The sequence below is a fragment of the Crinia signifera genome, chromosome 4 (genome assembly GCF_055691185.1).
Source record: "Crinia signifera chromosome 4, ASM5569118v1, whole genome shotgun sequence".
NCBI classification, from domain to species: domain Eukaryota; kingdom Metazoa; phylum Chordata; class Amphibia; order Anura; family Myobatrachidae; genus Crinia; species Crinia signifera.
The window spans coordinates 111,001,912-111,024,131 of NC_139220.1; the positions used below are offsets into that span (position 1 = coordinate 111,001,912).

At 40.8% G+C, this 22,220-nt stretch overlaps 1 protein-coding gene across 7 annotated transcripts in view; it reads left to right on the top strand.

The window, feature by feature from the left end:
• MYBPC1 (myosin binding protein C1) overlaps window positions 1-22,220 on the top strand; it is a 123,986-nt gene that overhangs the window by 45,785 nt on the left and 55,981 nt on the right. For 5 of the 7 annotated variants that reach the window (XM_083182221.1, XM_083182224.1, XM_083182222.1 and 2 more), the window contains exons 4-11: window positions 7,913-7,948; window positions 9,704-9,793; window positions 12,040-12,188; window positions 13,310-13,427; window positions 15,343-15,394; window positions 16,474-16,530; window positions 20,340-20,503; window positions 21,101-21,233. In XM_083182221.1, the coding sequence (XP_083038347.1) occupies window positions 7,913-7,948; window positions 9,704-9,793; window positions 12,040-12,188; window positions 13,310-13,427; window positions 15,343-15,394; window positions 16,474-16,530; window positions 20,340-20,503; window positions 21,101-21,233 (799 nt within the window). The remainder of the gene's footprint in view (window positions 1-7,912; window positions 7,949-9,703; window positions 9,794-12,039; window positions 12,189-13,309; window positions 13,428-15,342; window positions 15,395-16,473; window positions 16,531-20,339; window positions 20,504-21,100; window positions 21,234-22,220) is intronic. The other 2 variants (XM_083182223.1, XM_083182227.1) reach the window with 1 other exon arrangement.

A 22,220-nucleotide genomic window follows, 5' to 3' on the forward strand; every position in this document is an offset into this window, starting at 1 on the left:
TTGCTGGCACCTTCTTAGGGGTCATAAATCACTGACCTTTGGTTCAGCCTTTCACAAACATTCCAAAATATCACTTACAGTCGCTGCTTTGGACTAACATAATGGTGACATACTTGTCAGAAAATGTGTCCCTTGGTTCGGTCTCTTAGTTCAAGGTTAATCTGTTCCTATCCATTGTACCATTAATAGTCCTATAAAAATTTTGGGCACTTGTGGCATGGAAGTAAAAACACTGTAAGTCTAACATGCACCCAGTAAGTCTTGGCTCTCCCTTTAGTCATGATGTTGGATTAATTCCAGGGAATGATGAGAAAAGAACATGTGAAGATGCTTGAAAGAAATGAGTTCATCTTGTCATTCAAGTTCAGACGGGATATGCAGTGCCCGATTGCTCTTCTATATGATCTTATTATTGACATGCAATGCAGGTTTTCTTGCTGATCAAGTTCCCTGGTTTAAACCCTTGATTAAAATGCTCGTGATGGGTGTAATTTTAGAAACGGACAAAATAAAACTAGCAGATATTTAAAGGAGAAATACATCCATGAATCAGATGACTTTAAGCATGATGTACAGTATTTTCATTTAAAAGATGTTCTTCCCACCATGGGTAGATTTCAATGCCGTGGCGAGCGGCCGGCAAGGGGGTTAAACAGCGAGGATAGCAGAAAACCAGTGATCCTCGCTGTTTAACCCCCTCTCCAGCCGCTCGACCTATTCAACGTTGTGGGGGAATCCTCGCCGTCATAGGACAGCGAGGAATTTCCCCAAACATCGAGACCTGCGGCTAATGCAGCGAACCCGCTGTATTTAGCCACGAGTCTCGCTGCTTCTGCAGCCGCATACGCCGATTCCCCCTTGCTCAAAAATGGGAGCGAGGGGGAATTAGCATATGAGGGAGGTGCGTTGAATACTGACAGGGGAGTGGTTACAGTGAGCAGGAAGCCCTGCTCGCTGTTGCTGCTCGCCCACGGCATTGAATACACCCCCAAGTAATAGCGATGGGACTTCTTCTCCAGCCTTCACCCATAAGCTCAGCCTCCTGCAGGCAGCTTACGGGGCTGTTAGATAGAACTTGTGTACAAGTGGGTTTCTTTTTATTGTTAGGAGCCAAACTTCCATAATGTGTTTGCAATTTGCTCTCTAGCACCGTGAAAATAATTCAATTTATTAATCTGATCCATGTACATTTCTTAAACGTAGTTTATTATACCGTTTTTGTGGGCTTGCCCATGAAATGCTGGGTGAACCCCAGTGACCGCCCCCCAGCCTGTCAATCATTTTGCGAACACACTGGTGAGTGTAAAACTTGCCGAACGCGTTCGCTCTGGGGGTTTGCACATGCGGATGCGTGACTATGGGGACAGGGCCTGAATCGGCCCCTGTGTGTGTGTTTCACCTGATCTCCTGTGTTAAAATGAATTTCTGTTCCTTCTCCATCTGATCTGTGATGTACCAGTAGGAGGGGTTATTGAATATTGGCTCATTTTAAGATTTTAGGGACAAATCGAAATTTGTGCATACTTTTTTTTTTTTACCATTTTAAATGATAAAAATATGAGAAGTCATTGTTGAAACACATGAGGTTAATTGCTTTTTTCGCATGACATGCAGTGCATATGTGTAAAAAATAATAGCTGAAATGTAATAGGATGAAAGTGAGAGATTTGGTAAGAAATCTCCAGTTTTTTTAAAGCGGCAATCATTTACACTTCAAAACCAGTGTGATTTTGCAGTGGAAATGATTGCCGATCTATAAAAATCTGTAGATTTCTAACCAAATCTCTCACTTTCTGATTCTCTCATCCTATTACATTTCACCCAATGTGTTTAATAACCTGGAAAATAAATCTGTATTGTTGTAAATGTGTAATGTGATGAAAAAATGCTTGGATTGCAAGTATAATACAAAACACATACAATACTGCAGGGTTGCCGACTTTTACAATCTCCTCTCCGGGAGAACCCCGGAGAGGAGACTGTCAACATCATTTCTGGGGGCGGGGCCTGATGGAGACATCATCAGTCCCTGCCCCCAGTAATGCAAATACCGCAATACGCGGGTCTCCGGTGAGGGGGCGGGGCCAAATATGCACAATTTGCATATTTAGCCACGCCCCCTTCCTCCGAAATGCCGCGAATCGCGGCAATTTACCGCTTCCGCCACCACAAGGTACATGAGGGGGGAAGGGGACAGCCGGAATCCGGGAGGGTTGCCCCCCTTTCCGGGAGACCGGGAGGGGGACCCGATTTTCAGGATCCTCCCGCCCATTCCGGGAGGGTTGGCAACCCTGCAATATATTCTGGTCACTACACCGCAGATCTAAAACAGACAGCATAGTGAAAGCTTCAGCTGTAAAAGATATCCTAACAGCTATGGTGAACCAGTATGTGATCTGCCAACAAAGATCTTGGAGGGTTAGTTAAAGATTATCACACAGCATCTTGAGTATGCAAAATAAGTATTCCTCCTCCATGCTGAGATGTGCACTTTATAAGGATTATGTTATTGGGATATAATAAAGAAAGGACGCAGCATAATTCAGACCTGATCTCAGGACAAATTTGTTCTCAAAATGGGCAAAACCATGTGCACTGCAGGTGGGGCTGATGTAATATGTGCAGAGAGTTAGATTTGGGTGGGGTGTGTTAAAAACTGAAATCTAAATTGTAGTGTAAAAATTAAGCAGCCAGTATTTACTCTGCACAGAAACAGGCTAACTCACCCAAATCTAACTCTCTCTGTACATGTTACATCTGCCCCACCTGCAGTGTACATAGTTTTGCCCATTTTCCAAAAAATTTGTTCTGCGATCAGATCTGAATAAGGGCACTAGTTCCGACCTGAAATGACATAAAAAAATACTTGCTCCCATGTGTTTATGTAATTCAAAAATTTCATTTTCATTCCATTTTTCATTGTTTTCCACTACAAGAATAAATCCAGTTTTACAAAAGTAACTTCACTGTAATATTAATGGCAAAATGTGCGATTTTGACAATATAAACATTATAGGGTACTTGTATACTATCACGGCTCCCATCGCATGCCATCGCATGCCATATGTAGTGGCATGCGATGGCATGCGATGCGATTTTTCCAGGTTTTTTATGCATTTGTTGTAAAAATCGCATGCCATCGCATGCGATGGCATGCGATTTTGATCACAAATGCATCCAAATGCATTTAAATTAGTAGCAAACATGTTAAATGCACCCCAAATGTATTTTTTCACACTGTAGCACCCCCACTATGAACGCCAACCCGAAGCGTGGAGAGCGCAGCGAGCCCGCGAGGGGCGGCGGTACGCGTCCTACGACCTTTTCATACCCCCACTATCCACGTCGGCGTGGAGTTGAGAATAGAAAGTGTGGCGAGCGCAGCCCGAAGCGTGGTGAGCACAGCGAGCCCCGCGAGGGGAGGCGGATACCTTCACAGGTATCCGCCTCCCCTCGCGGGCTTCACAGGTATCCACGTCCCCTCGCCACGCTTTGGGCTCCGTGGCTCGCTGCGCTCGCCACACTTTTTATTATCAACTCCACGCCGACGTGGATAGTGGGGGTATGAAAAGGTCGTAGGACGCGTACCGCCGCCCCTCGCGGGCTCGCTGCGCTCTCCACGCTTCGGGTTGGCGTTCATAGTGGGGGTGCTACAGTAACAAATGCCCTTTGGGGTGCATTTAACATGATTTTAACACGTCAATGATTTCTGTGAAAAATGGCATTTTCATATACAATGCCCATCGTGGGAGCCGTGATACTACACAAGTACCCATTATGCTAATATAACATTTATTTTTAACTCAAAAACAACCGAAAAGTAAATGCCACTTTATATCTAGAGACAACATGCATTATAGTCCACAGTCGCAACTTTAATCATTTAAAAAATAAAATTGATATGCACATAGTGGTTGATGTAGAAAGCAGTAAACATGTGAAGAAGTTACCCATAAGAACCAATCAGATTTTAGGTAGCGTGTATCAAGTACATTTTATGATATGTAGAAGTTGATTGGTACTATGGGCAACTTTCTACAGAACCACTTATCCAATCTTTCACTGCCTCATACAGACGTGTGCCACTACAGCTTTGCTGCATTTAGCAGAGCCCTGTAGCGGCATACCACCTGCATATACACAGCACAGGCGGCTCTCATTAGAATGAATGGCTCCTATTTATGCATAGTAGGAGCATATGTATAGTGTATGACCTGCTTTGCCAGTTGACCATCACGGCATCAACTTAAGGGGACATATCTGTACCATCTACCCCAGCATTTTTAAAGGCATACTATTTCACTAAAAGTCAAATGATTCCAAAATATAGGGGTCAATTTACTAAGATGGGAGTTCTATTGAAGATGGGATGTTGCCCATAGCAACCAGATTCTACTTTTTAGCACCTTCTATGCGATAATTGATAGAATCTGATTGATTGCTACGGGCAACATCCTGAATTCAATCTAGCTCCCATCTTAGTAAATTTACCCCATATAGTCAACCTAATAAATTGTGGGTTCAAAATACCCCGGTTGTTGGTAAAAACACTGACTCCGGGGCAACTAGGTTTTAATTAAAATACATTTTTTGATCACACCATTACATTTGCCAGATAATAAGTTTCAATTGTCATTTGTACACACACCAGTTCCCTCTATGGATTTGCCCAGGAAATCTTATACTCCAAGAATATATCAATAAATGGCTAGAACATTGCCCCATAGTCATTTATATAGAAAATCACTCAAGTTAAGTTCCTTTGGCTAGCTCATAATGACACCACTGAGTTTGAAGCGTAATATCTTCCATGCAGCACTTTCAAGTTTCAAGCTACGTCCCCATTATTATCATCCACCACTGTATGTACAACTGAGATGCAGCTGTTCAATTTACGTGTATGTTATGCCTGTGATTAAATACAGTACCTACAGACGGATTCATTGTGTATGTGGTGCATATTTTACTTGCAGACCTGGAAGACAGTGATGTGACGTCTTCTTCAGAAGGTCAGATGTGTGGTTGACCTTAATTTCAATGTGTTTTCTCTTTTTTGCTGCTGTGTACATTCCTAACATGTCCAAGCCTCCTGAAAGATTCTCATATGTTCATTTAATACTTGTTTTACATTCATGTTTGTGCCCTCATATCCTCTTTGCTGATCGCTGGTTTCTCATTTCAGCTACTGAAAATTCCAAGCTTTCTTCCCATGAGTTTGTAGCTTCTTCTGAGTGTTGCAGGCTGTTGCTGTTGCTGTTGCTGCTGTTGTAACTAATTTTTATTATTGCAGGATTTTCATTTTGCCTATTTTTCCACTGCAAAGGAATCACATCACATTTAATGTGCACGTTTTGTCCACAGATTAATGATTCTTATTTTATGTTTGCAGATGAAGATACGTCTTCTTCAATTAGTACTCCTCCTCCAGGTAGCTTTTTTCTCCCTTTCTTTCCTTCCACCAGTTGGGTTCTAGACATCACAGTTTGATGTACGGGGTATAATCCAAATGTATGACTGCTTGCACACAGGTGGGAAATCTGGGGCTACTTTACCTGTTAAGTCTTCATGTTGAAATGTAAATAAATAGAAGCAACATTTATAATTGAAAGCGAGATATTCTATGTTCCAGAACTGCCCGTGCTGTAGGTTCTACCTCCTACTGTATGTTAATGAAGAAATCTATTGTGGAACCATACAAAGCACCTGTCATTGTGTTTGTCTTACTAGAAAAACATCTTGGTATGTCAGTTAGTGTATTGCATAGGCAAACACAGGGGGGGGGGGGTTCTGGTTGCCCAGAAACCCCCCTCCACTTGGCAAGTGCCTTAAAATTATGACAACAATAGCACTGGTATATAATATGATCAATAGAGCTGCCACCACACCATGCAGTGTAAGGGACAGAGCACAGCTGCTGCACATGCCCAGTGTACCAGCTTCTTCTACCACATTTACTGTATGTGTGGATCTGAGCCCTCTAACATCACAATGGACCAGAGAGCAGCTGCCAGGAGGAAGAGGCAGGAGCCTTCCCATGAAGTGGGCTTAGAAAGTACAGTACTGGTTCTATTATGTTTGTGTATTTAATTTATTTATTCTGATATGTTTAACCTTTTCCTGACCACTTAGCTTATTTAAATGTTCCTTATCAGCCTATAGACCATCTGCACTGTTAAATATCAATACTATACAGTAGCCAGTGTATAAAAACACAAATTTTCAGGGCTGTTACCACTCCCCCCAGACTCCCATTATTACTCCAAAGCGCTGCAGAGTGGGAGATTTTGGACTATATTTGGAAATCCCCCTCTAAAAATCCTGCGTTTGCCACTGTATTGTCTTTTCTACCGTGTTTGCTATCGGTTCCCTGAGGACATTCGTAAATTGCTGCTGTAGAAAATAAACCGATTCAGCAGTATGTGGAAAAACACATGCTTAAGGAAGTGTAGCTCTACAGGATTAGCACCCAACGGCACCGGAGAAAGGATCACAGTTCAGTTACGTAAAGCTCACATTAGGCTGGAAGGAAATTAGGCCTCATATGACTCCTTCTTGAGTGTAAGCATCATATAGGCAGATAAGGTGCATGAGTACTGACCAGCTAATATGCCCCTACATGCTTTCATTCTACACAAATTATATTTTCATTTACTGGACTTCGTTAGGAGACTGATGTTCGTATACCACAAGTCACAGTATCATCAATACATCCAGTAATAAAAGAAGGCAAAATCCGTTTGTTTTTAGGTGAAACAGAACTTTATATAGTATATATAGTATAGTATGTATATTTAAAATGTTGTATCGGGTTTAATTAATGAATCTAAGGCCAACCAGTGGCATATATGCACTTTCTAGGATACCAATAATATTACATATACTGTGATAGTCCCATGATTATTGGTGGCATTTCTACTATATAAAAAGATCCATTATTACAGGGTAGTATACATATTGGCCAGTATTCAATGTTAAATTATGCTATGTGCAGTGAATCCTGTTTAGGATTCGCTGCACATTTGCAGGGTTCCGGGGGGCTGCAGCATTCGCTGCCAGCCCTCCCTCTCACCCTATTCAACGCCGCAGGGGCTCGCTGCCCCTGATGGCAATTCTTAACCCTGCGGCATTCTGGGGGACAGCGACAGGCAGGGAGATGGTAGCCTCCCTACCTGCGCCAGAATGTGTGGGGGGAAGGAGGGCTCCCGGGGACACAGGCAGCAGAAGCTGCCCCCCCCCCCCTCCCAGGAAAGCTGGCAGGGGACGCGGGTAGGGGGCCGCTGCACTGGTCCTGCTCGTGCATATGTAAAGAGCGGGACCAGTGTGCAGTGAATATTTAATGAGCACCTCCCTGCCCCCTGCTGGCAAATGTGTGTAAAAATACAAATAAATTAAATATATATTTATGTGCTGCAAGCACATGAATAAAAATAGCATGCCCCTTCACAGAATAAAATTTCAGATTTTTTTACATAAAAAAAAAAAACCCCTTCATTTTCAAAGGTCACATTCCAGTTCACCCTAAAAAGATGTTCAATGCAAAACGGTGAATCATGGCGAAAATCAGAGAGAAAGCAATTCTCCATCCTAGCATTAAATACACTCTCGGCGAATCCCAGTGAAAACCCTATTGAAATACACCAGCGAATTGCAGCGAGCATGAAACGGAGAACTGGCACACATTCACTGTTCGCTTTCGGCGAACAGTGAACATTGAATAGGGTGCATCAGATTTTCAGTGAAAAAGATTCACCGCAAGGAGTGAAAACAGCCCAATTCGCCGAAAAACACTGTGAATCGGGAGCATTGAATACTGGCCATTGTGTCTACTTCTCTTTCAATCTCAGAAATTTCCCATGACATCATAATATGTTTTTGCTCATATTTATCATTGCAACGCCATGTTTTCTTTCAGATATAAATGCTCGATCTGCAGACAGGAAAGGTGCTGGTAAGTAACTATCCCTTATGCTGTATGCTTCCATCATCATAATCAGTATATACTCGTATGTCTCAAATTAAGTCACAACACTGGTTTAATGTAAAACCCAGATAAGTATAGGAAGACATTTTATTGAATTTGGGGGGTGAATTTACTAAAGCTTCTAAAAGTGAAAAGTGAGGATGTTTCCCATAGCAACCAATCAGATTATATAAAAAAATTATAGCTAGAACCTAAATGGTTGCTATGGGCAACACCCCTACTTTACACTTTTAGAAACATCAGTAAATTTACCCCTTAGTATCATAGTTTTTTTTTTTTTCTTTATGCCGCTTCGATATAAATTTTCAGCTTACAGATAGAGCAGCTCTCAGTGAAGCTGCTCCTGGCTATAGAATCACCTGCGCCAGCTGACAGAAGGGGGCGCGCGCACAAGACGCCAGTCTCCAGCAGCTCCCCCTGTCTACTCCACTCCCTACCCATCTCCCTGAAGCGGAGACAGGCAGGGAAGCCACTCGCCACTACCTTTTTTTTTTACAATTAAATGTAATTTTTAAAATTATCTAGAAAAAGTAGACAAATATGTTTGATCTACAAAGTGTCCCCCCGGTCTCTGGTAATAGTCTCTGGTAATGGTCTCTGGTAATGATGATTTGGTTTGGCCAGTCATCCGCAATGTATGTAACTATGCACATGCATACAGTAGATATACAGACATCAGAAAGTAAGCTACTGTAGCATAGTATATAGTCTATAACATATATAGGGCGAGATGTATTAAAATACATCGCCGCCCTTCGCACCCGCCCCTCCCCCGCCGTGATGCCAGCACATATGTACTAACATATGCGGCTGGCATCGCGGTGCGGTGACGGAGCCCCCCCCCCCCCGCGATACCTGTACTCTGGTGTGCGGAGGGTCTCAGTCACCTCCCTGCTGCCTGGCTCTCCCCTCACGCCAGGGACAGCTAAGCAGGCTGTCCCCGGTGCCTCTTCCTCCCCCCTGCAGCCGGAAGGATGTCCGGCTGCTTCACTAGGGGGAGGAGGGGTTTACCTTCCGTGGTCCAGGGGGACCCTTCAGGAAGGTAAGCCAGAGGGAGGGTCGGCGAGGCGGAGGGGTTGCGTCGGCGGGCGGCGAAAAGAAGCCCATAGGCTTCTATAGGGTATCGCCACCTTTCAATGCGGTATAATTTTTTATACATTGGAAAATGCGGTAAAACCGGGGTTTTACCGCATTTTCCGTTTGATACATCTCGCCCATAATATTCTGTAGTCAGTACTTTTATTATAGCTTGCCTTTCAATCTCATGATGCAGCCTGGTACACAATATACATGTTCTTCTGATTAAACTGCAGTCCCATAATCCCCAAGGTTTGTGTTCTAATGTTCCTCGTTCCAGGGAATTAGGGAGATTGCATGACCCAGAGACTAATGAGCATGTGGAATTCCAGCAGAACTGGTGTATAACAACTATCATTCTTTTGCAGATATTTCTAGTACTTGGAAAAGCCAAACTTGGAAGAGGAACAGATACTGTTGTTTAATTTGTTATGACTTCAGATTGTCTGTTTAATTACTATTACTATTCAGACTTTGAAGACATAAATTGTATTACTAAATGAATTCCTTGCACAGGAAATATGAGAACAGTGACAATGTTTAATTAATAGTGACAAAGTGGCCAGTGGCCAAGAACTCTGCGTGTTCTATTATCTGTAACACATGACAATGTTATTCATTTTGCCGAGCTTGATTCTCTTACAGGAGGGCCGCTGGATGATGCAGACAAGCGGGATAATTCGCAACGGACAACTTTTTTTATTGACACCCCTAATAGTGGAACAGTAAATGTGGGTGAGTGTTTACAGTGGGGTCTGATATACCTACTGCCCTAAATTATGACTGCATACAGCATTAGGTCTCCCTATATAGGAGAAGTAATACACTGTGGACTGAGCAGAGGTATCTGAGAATAGATCAGGAAGCACATGACACAAATATACTGGGTAGACGCAATGGAGGGATTAAAGCAAATAATTAATGATCTTGGTATAAATTAGGAATAGTCAGAATGTGGCAGCTTCAGTATAATGCAAAAAATGCAAAATCATGCACTTGGGTCTCAAAAACCCAAAGGCTAAATATAGTATCAATGGTACTGTAATGGGAAATACTGAGGAGGAAAGGACTTTTAGGAGTCACTAGTTCAGGTGACTTTTAGGCAGGTAAGCAATGCAACAATGTAAATGAGAAGGGAAGTCAGATGCTTGGTTGCATAGGGAGAGAGATCAGTAGCAGGGAAAAAATAATAATACCACGATATAGGTCATTGGTATGGCCTCATCTGGAATACTGTTCTGGAGGCCCTATCTCCAGAAGGATATACATACATCAGAAAGAATAAAAAAAAATCATAACATGTACAATTTGGAGCAGAGAAAGGAAAGAGGGAACATGATTAGGGCCCCAACTATTGGAGGGCTTGGGGGCCACATGCCCTGGGTGCTGTATGTGATACCCATACGTACATGCAGGGGAGAGGGGGTGAGACGGAGCAGAGCCAAATGACTGTCTCGCCCTGGGTAAAAAAAATCCTAGTTTTAGCCCTGACATGTTAGAAACTACAGGAGGGAAACATTCTTCAAAGAAAGATAAATATTAGTACTTGAGGCTGTGCTGAAACTGGAAAGAGGTACTGTAGGTTCAGGGAAAACTCTAAGGAACATCTACTTCACAGAAGGGGTAGTGGATAAATGGAATAGCTTACCATCATAGTTAGTAGAGGCTAAGATAGTAAAGCATTTTCAAGATACATGGGCAAGTGCGTAACTACCATTGATGCAAGGGGTGTAGCTGCTATGGGGCCCAGAGCTGAAGGGGGGCCATCTTTACTGTTGAATTAATAGGTTTTACATACATTTATCACCATCCATTGCTAAATAGGGGGACCTTACAAATGTTTGCTATGGGGCCCACGAATATCTAGTTATGCCCCTGTACATGGGATAGACATATGAATACATGTGATAAATGAGAGTGATAAATGTATGTGATAAATGAATATAAGTGATAAAATGGAGAGTGATAAACAGCCAGCCAATCAGCTCCTACCTGCCATGTCACAGACTGTGTTTGAAAAATGTCAGACAGGAGCTGATTGGCTGGCTGTTTATCACTCTCTATTTTATCACTTTTGAAGCTTAGAGAATCTGGCCCCTAGATGTGCCAATTGGATCTTATCTGCCCTCAAATTGTATGAAGCCAGTTGTTTATTATTATATTAAAGCCTTTACACGTAATTACATGCATGTATTTAGAGATTATAGGGTACATTTACTAAAACAGGAGTTCTAGTGAAAATGGGATGTTGTCCATAGCAACCAATCAGATTGTACTTCTTATTTATTTCTCACCTTCTAGAAGATAATAGAATCTGATTGGTTGCTATGGGCAACATTCCATGTTCATATAAAAAGAAATATGTGATATACAAATATGCCTTAACACAAAAAGAAGCACATAGTAATACATATTCTACAATTCTCCCCTAGTCTCACCCCTTCAACACTATTTTCTGATGGCAGGGACCTCTTTTAGTAGGATAATGTGCCCTGCCACACTACAGAAAAGAGTTGAAGGTGTTGATTTGGCCTCCAAATTCATCAGATTGTCTATATGCAGAACTGTTTATATCATTAGACTTAGTGTACCCCAAGTGGGTTTTAAATATTTAGTACGTGCCAACTTTTTCAAGTCCTAGCTTGTCAGCAGTTTTTGTCACAAAAAAAAGGGTAATATTAGATGCAAAACCAGGTGAATTTTGCGATTCACATTATTGCCCTGTTAAGCCCTGTTTCCATGAATTCCGAAAAGCATTTGGAAAGTTGCCGCTTATTCAATACAGAGTATCACCTAGAGTTAAGCTTTATTGTATATGATCATTATCAATTATGGTGTTAAATAGACATGGCATGGATATGGTTTTTCTCCCAGGTAGAGCTTGTATGACTGTGATGCCTCACCCCTTTATAAGCAAGGACATGAGTGCTACATAGTCAAATACGCTGTTAAGCTTACAGTTAATGTCTTTTTTATTTAAGGTGGTGATATTAAGTTTGTTGCAAAAGTGGAGGCAAAAGAACTCCTACGCAAGCCAACCGTTAAATGGCTTAAAGGAAAATGGATGGATTTGGCAAGTAAAGCTGGAAAGCATCTTCAATTAAAGGACACATTTGACCGCATCAACAAGGTATATACTGCATTACAATGATATACTTTACATAGAAGCTGTGTGATGCTGGATTGAGATCAGTAAGGTGAAGCAGCAGATGTACATTTTGGAAAGATCCATGTTTCAATAATACCACATTCACACTGCCAAGCAAATTACTGGGTCAAGCATGTCAACTTTCAACACGAGTCAGCAATCTATAATTGCCTTGAGCAAGAACAAGGCGTCATCCCTAGCTCCAGTCCTTGGTTTCATTGTCCCTGGTGGTGGTGCGGTGGTAGCCAGGCAGTGTGCGGTGAGTGGGAGCATCAGGTGGGCAGTACGGATGGTGTAATGGTTAGCATTACTGCCTCACAGCACTGAGGTCATGGGCTCGATCCCGACCATGGCTGTAACTGTGCGGAGTTTGTATATTCTCCCCGTACTTGCGTGGGTTTCCTCCGGGTACTCCGGTTTCCTCCCACAATCCAAAAATATATTGGTAGGTTGATTGGCTTCCAACAAAATTAACCCTAGAATATCTGTGTGTACATGTAGAAGGTAATATAGATTGTAAGCTCCACTGGGGCAAGGACTGATGTGAATGTTAAAATATTCTCTGTAAAGAGCTGCGGAATATGTGTGCGCTATATAAGAAACTGTTAATAATAATTGTGCGGAAGACTTTGCCTCTCCCTTTGAGACAGCAGACTCGTTACCCAGAGGATGAAGTCTGCTATGTATTCTTGACGGTTCCAGCCTGGTTCTGTCTTTCTGGATCCAGTCCAGTTGTTATGGTTCCAGCCCAGCTCAATCCAGGCAGTTCTAGCTAGCTGAAATTACAGCATAGCTTAGTCTACTTTTGGTTGGTTGGTTGGTACTTTATCTGCATCCACTTTATCAAGTCTTAGTAGATAGGCCCCATAATCTGTTAGGAACATAACGTAATAATATCACAGTAGAATATTAATGAAGCACTAATGGAGTAAGAATGGGACACTAACTTTTCTCCTGTTTGATCACTTGGAATAGCAATGGCTGACATATTTAATGTAGGTGATGTGATGTTGTGCAGCAGTCAATAGTTACACTGTAAAATCGGTACATTTTTCTGTGATATATAGTAATCTCATATTAGGACATAATGTAATTTCTTACAGACGTACACATTTGAAATGCACATAATAAAGGCAAAGGAAAACTATGCTGGGACCTACAGATGTGAAGTTACCTATAAAGATAAATTTGACAGTTGCTCATTTGATCTGGATGTTATTGGTAAGAGCTCATTCACAAAGATTTGTTTTAAATTATTTACATGCATTTTTATGTAAAATAACAATGTTTTCCTTAATAGTATATAAGACCCCTCTACCCCAATATTTATGGCTGTTCTTCCTATGACTATGCATTATACCATCATGACATAATGTTCTAAATTAAAAATTACATACTGTAAAGGTGCCCGTACACGTTACAATTATTGTATACCATATCGCATCTCGGTTTTGCGATGAAATCAGATCTAGTACAAAAAGTATGTGCAGCACATACTTTTTGTACTAGACAGAGATGCGATGAGATGCAATATTGTATACAATATTGTATACAATAATTGTAATGTGTATGGGCACCTTAAGATTATTATTAGACTGCTCTGTATAATGAGACCACCTGAAATTTAGCTCAGACAGTATTCTACATTTTACAGATTCCTTTTGCTCTAGAAATAAATGCCCGGTAGTGTCATGCTTTCTAGACTTCCCTATGTATGTATGTATGTATGTATATGTATATATAGTATATATATATATATATATGTAGGAAGTACCAGAAATGAGGTTACGCTGAGGCCAGGTTAAATTAAATAATATTTATTGTAGCAAAAAAGGGAAAGGTGCAGGATTACAGGGTGATTGGACAAAATGCTAGCAAATGCAGAAAACAGATACTTGATTGACAAGGTACGGAATGTAAATAGTTACTGGATAATTGACTGTAACTGGTAAGATGAATATTGAAACGGGCAGGTACTGTATATGGACTGGGTAGCTTGAGCAATAAAATACAGCAGTGCATGAATACAGGAGAGTAGGGATGCCCGTCCCAGGGCATTTTTTTTCAATCCTGGGATTTGTAAAAATACCCACTACCTCTAACTGGGAGCCCCACAGTGTAACTTACCAGGGCAGTGGTGCGGTGATCGGGAGCTGGTGGTGGTGCGGTGGTCAGGAGCCAGGCGCTGGTGCAGTGGTCAGGAGCCAGGCAATGGTGTGGGGTTCGGGAGCCAGTGGAGCTGTGTCTGGAAATAGCCAGGCAGTATTGTGGCGGTTGGGTGGTGGTGCTATGGTCAGGAGCTGGGTGGTGATGCGGTGGTAGCCAGGCGGTGCGGTGAGTGGGAGCGTCAGGTGGGCTGCACAGCGTGACCTCTGACATCACATCACTCTGAGCACTGCTGCAGAGCCACACAGATTGGGTCAGGAGCAGCTGAGCTGCATCTGAGTAGGTGCACAGCGCTGCTCAGCATTAGATTTGCGCATGCGTAGGCCAATCCCAAAATCACACCATTTTTAGGACCAAATCCTGCCATACCGTCGATCCTGGGATTGGCCACCCTACAGGTGAGTGCTGACAATGATGAAATATAACCAGAATGGACCAGATTAAACACGACCAAAGGAACAAAGACATACCTAGATTATCTTGTTAACCAGACAATGAAGGAGCAGACTGCAGACTGTAACTCATGGGTGCATGGATGGCTGAAGCAAAGTCTGATAAATAGGGACACCACATTGTAGCAGTCACATAGAAGACTAATGATCTGCACAGGAATGCTTGTAAACTGAACATAAACAGCAGTTCCCAAGTGGAGGCCACAGCTGAGTATGATTAGGTAATGAACCTACAAGATCATAGAGGAATCTGCTAGTCAGGCCACAGGCAGAGTGTGACACCTAGAGGCAGGGAGGAAATACACTGCAGGTAAACAGACCAAAATAATTCATACCTACATAACAAGTAGCAGTATCACACTGGTGTTTGGTCCAGACATAAGTGATAGAGGTTTGCAAAAGTAATTACAGAAGTTTTCATCATTAAAATTGGATTTTTTTAGAGGCATTTGACAATATTGCTACAATGTGTGATAGGCCATGCTTTAATATGATTTTATGTCTTCTGCTGTATGCAGCTGCCCCAGATGCTTCCCAAGCAATTGACATCAGATCTGCTTTCAAGAGAAGGTAAGTTGTTGTAGAAGTTTGTAAGGCTCTCTAATCAGATAATCATGTGAAGAAATGGTAGTTTCTAAAGACATTCATAATACATTATGAGCAACATATCAGCAGGGAATTACGAAAGGCAATAGTTTTCTATAATATGTCAATGTTATTGTATCTTACATACAATTCTAATCTACATATACTGTAATTTAGATTAAAAGTTACATTTTATAATAACAGGTGTACATCCTAAGTCTAAATATAATATTTGTTTTATTATGGATTTAAAAGAATTTATTTAGAGGCCAGACTCTCTCACGTCATCTAACACCCATTTGGTTTATCCCTATTACAATGCTCCCCCTGTATTATGTTGGTGTTATGGTACAGCTCAGGTAACGTACACAAACTGGTCATTTATAAATAGAATATTACAAGTATATTTAATGCATGTTTGGGTTGAGCAAACACCTGAGAGGGACTGTTTTAAAAGTGCAGGACCTGACAATCCCTCTGCTACAGTAAGTCAACGAGTACACAAATCAAAAGAACAGATCAAAAAACATTGGACTTTTGAGTTTGAATTGTACAGACACTGCTGGTTATTAATATAATGTGAATCAATGATAGAAGAAACACATCCACAAAAACGTATTGTTTCTTTTTTCATTGAGGTCTTCCAGACACATTTTTGTGGTGATTTTCCTCACTTCAGTTTGTGTTGGAAACCACAAACCATGATAATGCTTTTCTCCATACTGAGCATATGTAAAAACCATTATCTTGAATCACCACAACATTTTAAGGCTTATTTAATCAAAAAGCAATGATGATTTGTAACATAGGAAATTGGATATTAGATTTCCTCAGACTAGAAGCTAATATCTGGTTGCTATGGGTTACAGCACATGTGTTCCATGTGCCCCTTTTATTGAATAAGCCATATTGTGCTTGTTTTTCAACAGTAACAGAGATGTGGCATTTTTTGTCAAATATGTGTTTTGGCATAACATCTCTAAGGCGCCATACGGGCATTGTACTTAATGAGTGTTGTGAATCTTCCATCTTGAAAAAAAATTATATTTTTATATCAATCGCAGTGGTGAAGGACAAGAAGATGCAGGAGAGCTTGACTTTAGTGGTCTCCTGAAACGTAGGTGAGGTATAAAGTGGTGCAGTGTATGGTGATGACAATAATCCAGATGATACGGTGCAAGTTTTCAATCCACAATTTGCCAATCCTCTGCCTCTGATTTCCTTTCCTGATTTCTCTTCCTGATATTTTCCTTTCTGGGACATCTCTCCCCAGTGCCGGATTACCAAATAGACAGCGTAGGCACCTTTGTATGAGCCCTGCCCCTCTTAGGGGCCCCATGACAATGGATCAAAACAATATTGATTTGATCTTAAAATATTTTTTTTTTTTAAATTGTTTCCAAAAGTTACTCAACTCAAAGAATTAAAAACATTCCTTTAAGGACTGTATAGATCAAATACTGTGCTAATACAATGTACCCATGAACAAATGAAACTACATACACCATGCACATCAGATTACATTATAGTTTCACATTGCAGTTTCCAGATTGCAGATTGTTGGTTGGTAAAATTAAAAACATATGAGGAGATTTTAACTTCCTAGGGCCTACACAGGGTTTAATCCGGCACTGTTCCTCCCTGACATATATCTTTCTGAGTTTTACCTCCCTAACATATCCCTTCCTGAGACATCCGCTCCTTTGTATTCCCTTCCTAACATATCCCTTTCTAGGACCTCATTTCCTGAGGCCTTGCTTTCTGAGATATGCAATCATGAGATATCCCTTCTAGAAAATGGCCCTCCCTGAGATCTCCCTTCTGAGACATCCATTCCTGAGATATGCGTTCCTGAGACATAGATTCTTGGGATATCCCTTTCTAAGACATCCCTTCCTAAGAGTTCCTTTTCTGAGATATCTCTTCATGAACTTTCCCTTCCTGAGACAGTCATTCTTTATATATCCCTTCTGAGACATCCCTTGCTGATAAATTCCTTCCTGAGGCATCCCTTGCTGAGACATTTCTTCTTGAGACATCCCTTCCTGAGACTCTTTGCTGAGAGTTCCTTCACTGAAATATCCTTTCCCTAGATTTCCTTTCTGTGACCATAAATTATTATATCATATGTAACTGTAAGTTTCGCTATTTCTTGCAGAGATATTGAAACGTTTGCTTAACACATGAATTTTAGATGCATGAACATAAATCGGTAATTATACTAATCCAGCTGTGCCTGTTTGAATTGATTTACCATTTTTTGCATGTGTGAATACAATATAGTACTAACCTTTTATTAAAAAAGCAATATAATTTGTAGAATTACTAGAAAATGAATCATATATCCTTGTCTGTTAAATAAATGTGTTAACTTTCTATATAGATAAGGTACATTTAATAAGATAGGAGTTTTATTGAAGATGGGATATTGTCCATAGAAACCAATCAGGCTTAACTAATTATTTATTTAGCACCTCCTACAATATAATGGATAGAATCTGATTGGTTGGTATGGGCAACATCCCATCTTCAATAAAACTCCTACTTTAGTAAATATACCCCATAGAATTATTGTATCATTACTAAGTCTCATTATAACTTGGTAAATGTATAGAGCTATGGCTTCCTTCAAGAATATTCTCTGATTACTTCCACTAATAAATTACCTGGAAGGATAGAATTCATGGAACAACATTGAAAGGGGCAACTAATAATGTTTACAAATAAATGTGTAAGATGTATAGAACCTTATGAGAAAAGCTTACAGTGATATTGATAGTAATATAGTACAATGTCACAAATGTCTAGTTTAGTCATGGTATGGGAATATTTACATATACATTTTGTGACTGTTACAAAATGTATTTTTGTAGCCGGTCATATTTTTTTGTCGCCTTTGCTAAAATGTGTTGTGTGTCCTACAGAAACACAAATATCTCAGACTTACAACAATTTAGCACAATGACTTTATTGTTTGGATTGTAGTGTTTATGGGGCAGATGTAGTAAAACCCGAAGAGAGAGAGTACCAACCAATCAGCTCCTGACATTTTTCAAAAACAGCCTGTAACATGGCTTTTAGGAACTGATTGGCTGGTACCTCATCTCTGTCCACTTTATCTCTCTTCAAGGCTTAGTACATCTCTCCCACCATGTCACAAAATGAGTATGGGTTTATTTACTCTAATAAAGGGCAATGAAGTGCTGAAATCCTCAGCAACCATTCAGGTGTCATTCTTTTATCGGTAAAAGAAGCTGGTATGGTTGCTATGGGTTACAGCACATATAGTGCTATATTACTAAATAAGACCCATATGCTCTGATTTATTTGACTCATGTACATGAAAAGTGGGATAACTGAATGATTTGTTTGATCTGCAAATCAGGGTGACTCTCTATACCTTTCATGCATACAATATATTAATTACACCATAAAAATGTTTATGTGTGTCTGCATCTGCATGAGACAAAAGCCAACCTGAAAAATAAAAAGTTTCTCCAGCACTGTACCATATTAATGGATAAATAAGGTATTCAGGTCTGAATATGCTATTGCTGAGACAACATTCCTACAAACTGATTAATCAGGACAGAAGGTACACTTGACAGAGGTGAGGCTTAATGTATATGTGTTTTTAAAAACTGTTTACAGTAAGCAACATCACACAATGTCAACAGATGTGCTTATGAGAAGATACCCATTAACATACATGAAATGTGAATGTGTTGATCAAAAATACTTTTTCTGTTTTTAAATAATTAAAATACTTCTAAGCTATATTTCTTAGAACCAAAGTCCTACTACCACAGAGAATTCCTTTAAGATACTACACTGTAAAGCCCCATACACACAGGGCGATTTCAGTCGTAATTGCCGGGGGTATGGTTGCTGAGCGACCATATCCTTGTGCGTACAGGGCGACAGTCGCTGGGTGCATGCTCCCATGACCAGCCCTGCATTGGTTGCTGGGCTCATGCGACCAACGGCTTCCCCTAGCAGAGTGTCTCATTTCTATCAGTGACCATCGCTGGTCGCTGATGAAAACAGGACACTCAGTAATTTGGTCGCTGAGTGATATATATTGCTCAGTGACCAATTGCACCGTGTGTACAGAGCTTTAGGAAGTCTTCAATGACTCCCTGATTCCAAAGTGCAATCACAAGTTGTTTTAATTAGTTATTGTATTCCACATCAATTACCTAACAAAACCAAGACAGAATATTATTATATGAAGTTTAATATGAAAAAAATAGTCACAATGCTAAGTCATAAAATTTGTTAAAACTATAAAATATGATTGCAAAACAACTTTCCTTAACATAAATTGGGAATAAAGCACAGGAAGTAACAGTTTACTCACATACTCTATTGCACAATCTGCTGCTTTGAGAGGCTATGGACAATTCATCTGTAAAAGACAGGTCCCCTTAAACTGACAATTTGTAAATCATAAAATACTCAGATCAGATATGAGTAATATGTGATTATCACAAAAGTAATTTACTTATTTTCAATATACATAAATGGAAAATGATAACAGCGGGATGAATTGGTATCATCGGGTAGACATAACCCGGAAGAATCCTGAATAGAAGAACCTCCTTTTCTGCCAATCTTGATCCCACCATAACAGATGCTTATCATGCAATATTATTTGATTTAGTTCTACATATACAGTACCTGGCCATAAGAAACATTTCCTCTGGCAATTCCTCTAGGGGGATGATTGGTTTGACATAATCCCTAAATGGCTGCAAATGATCCGGACTGATTTTGGCTTAGATACAGTACTTCTACACTACACTGAACTACTTAACTACATGTGGGCATCAGAAATGAAAACAATGACCCACAAACCTCTGCAATTTCTCTATAGTAGAGCTGTGATATGTTTCTCAGTTTGGTCTACCTAATTATCTCCTGATAATAGAGAAGTTAAACCAGAAGAAGGTCCAGAAATAGACGTTTGGGAGATTCTGAAGAATGCAAGTCCTAATGAGTATGAGAAGATTGCGTTTCAGTATGGAATCACTGACCTAAGGGGCATGCTGAAGAGGCTGAAACGCATGCGTAGGGAAGAGAAAAAGAGTGAAGGTATTATAATCAAATAGATCAAAGAGCAACTATGCATTTTTTATGTGTCATAAAACCCTTCTCTATATGAAATATACTCACAAATCTAGCACAGTTATTATGTCATTATTACCTGTAGCACTGAGTTATTACCGTAATTCTGAATTGCTATTTGTGTATATTGCATAGAGCAAGCATGTCCAACCTATGGCTCTCCAGATGTGAAACTATAAGTCCCATCATGCCTTGCCACAGTTTTGCTATTATGGAATGCTAAAACAATTGCAAGGCATGCTGGGATGTGTAGTTTAGCTTACTGTCAGTTTTATGGAGCTTGGGACACAAGATTGGCTTGTACAATATAACAGCGAAAATATACTCTCAATAAAAACCATGTCAACTCCATAACAATGACATTCTTGGTATCCATTAAACACTGACCTACTCATCAGGAACACCAATATACTATATAGTCATAAATCGCCTTTATCTGGGAAATAGGAACGTACAAAAAAATTTGTAATGTGGGCATTTGATTGCTTCAACTCAGATTGGTGATATTTCTATATAAACAGCACATTTACCACATTCTAATTTTCTTTTGTTTCTGTGTCCAAGCATTTTCCAAGAAATTAGATCCTGCCTATCAGGTGGACAAAGGAGGGCGAGTGAGGTTTGTTGTTGAACTTGCTGATCCAACAGTTGAACTAAAATGGTATAAAAATGGACAAGAGATCCGCCCAAGTACCAAGTAAGTATATCACATTGCCCAGCGTAACATCTTAAATAAAGGAACTGTTTTATAAAACAAATAGTGGTACTGATTCAGACCTGTTCGCTAGGCTGCATGTACCTGCAGCCTAGCGATCAGGTGAGAACACACCCCCCTCACATGCGGCCGAAGGGGACAGAATTTAAACACATTTAAAATGCATGCATGCCATTGTTGCCAGTATCATCCTATTGGCTGGACACAATGTTTATGCACGATGATCTTTTGTATACACACTTACCATCTGTCATCTGCTGGATTCTGCAGCCATTATATTGTTCAGTTGGTGAGTTGCCAGTACACATGGGCACACTGATATCTCTGCATGATATATTGGCATCAGCCATGCTGTAGGGCCAACATGATATGTCAGTGAACAATGTCATTCACAGACATATTGGCCCGGATTCTGGTTGATTCGCTCCCCTGCACGTTCTGTCTGCACGCAAGTGCATAAACATTTATGCGCAACCTTTTTGTGTGAACAGGCATGGCAGATAGATTATTTGTCGGCCTGTTTAAGCGGAGCAGTGCGTGCGGGGGGCTGGGGCGGCGGGGACCGGTAGCGTCCATGGGAACGCCCAGCGTATCATGGGCATTCCCAAGAAAATGCTGGGCTTTCCCATGGCAATTCGCCCCTGACGCAAGTGCTAGGTGCAGACAGCCGACGTCACCCCGTACAATGGCACCGCAGATCTAATTCAGCATAGACTGACAGATTTGCGAGCACTGAGAAATCATTTGATGGTCGGCAACCATTGAATGATTTCTGCCCGCATGCAAGCTGTGAATGGATGTTTATGCTTGCGGTGGTAATCGGCGTGCGTATGGCGGGCACCGTTTAATTGACTTTAGTTTAGGCAACTAGAGTGAGGGCCATTACCTGTACATACAAGCTGATGACCCAGCTGAATGAAGCAAGCGTGTAAACAGCCTTAAGCCTCATAAATACAAGGCGATATTATG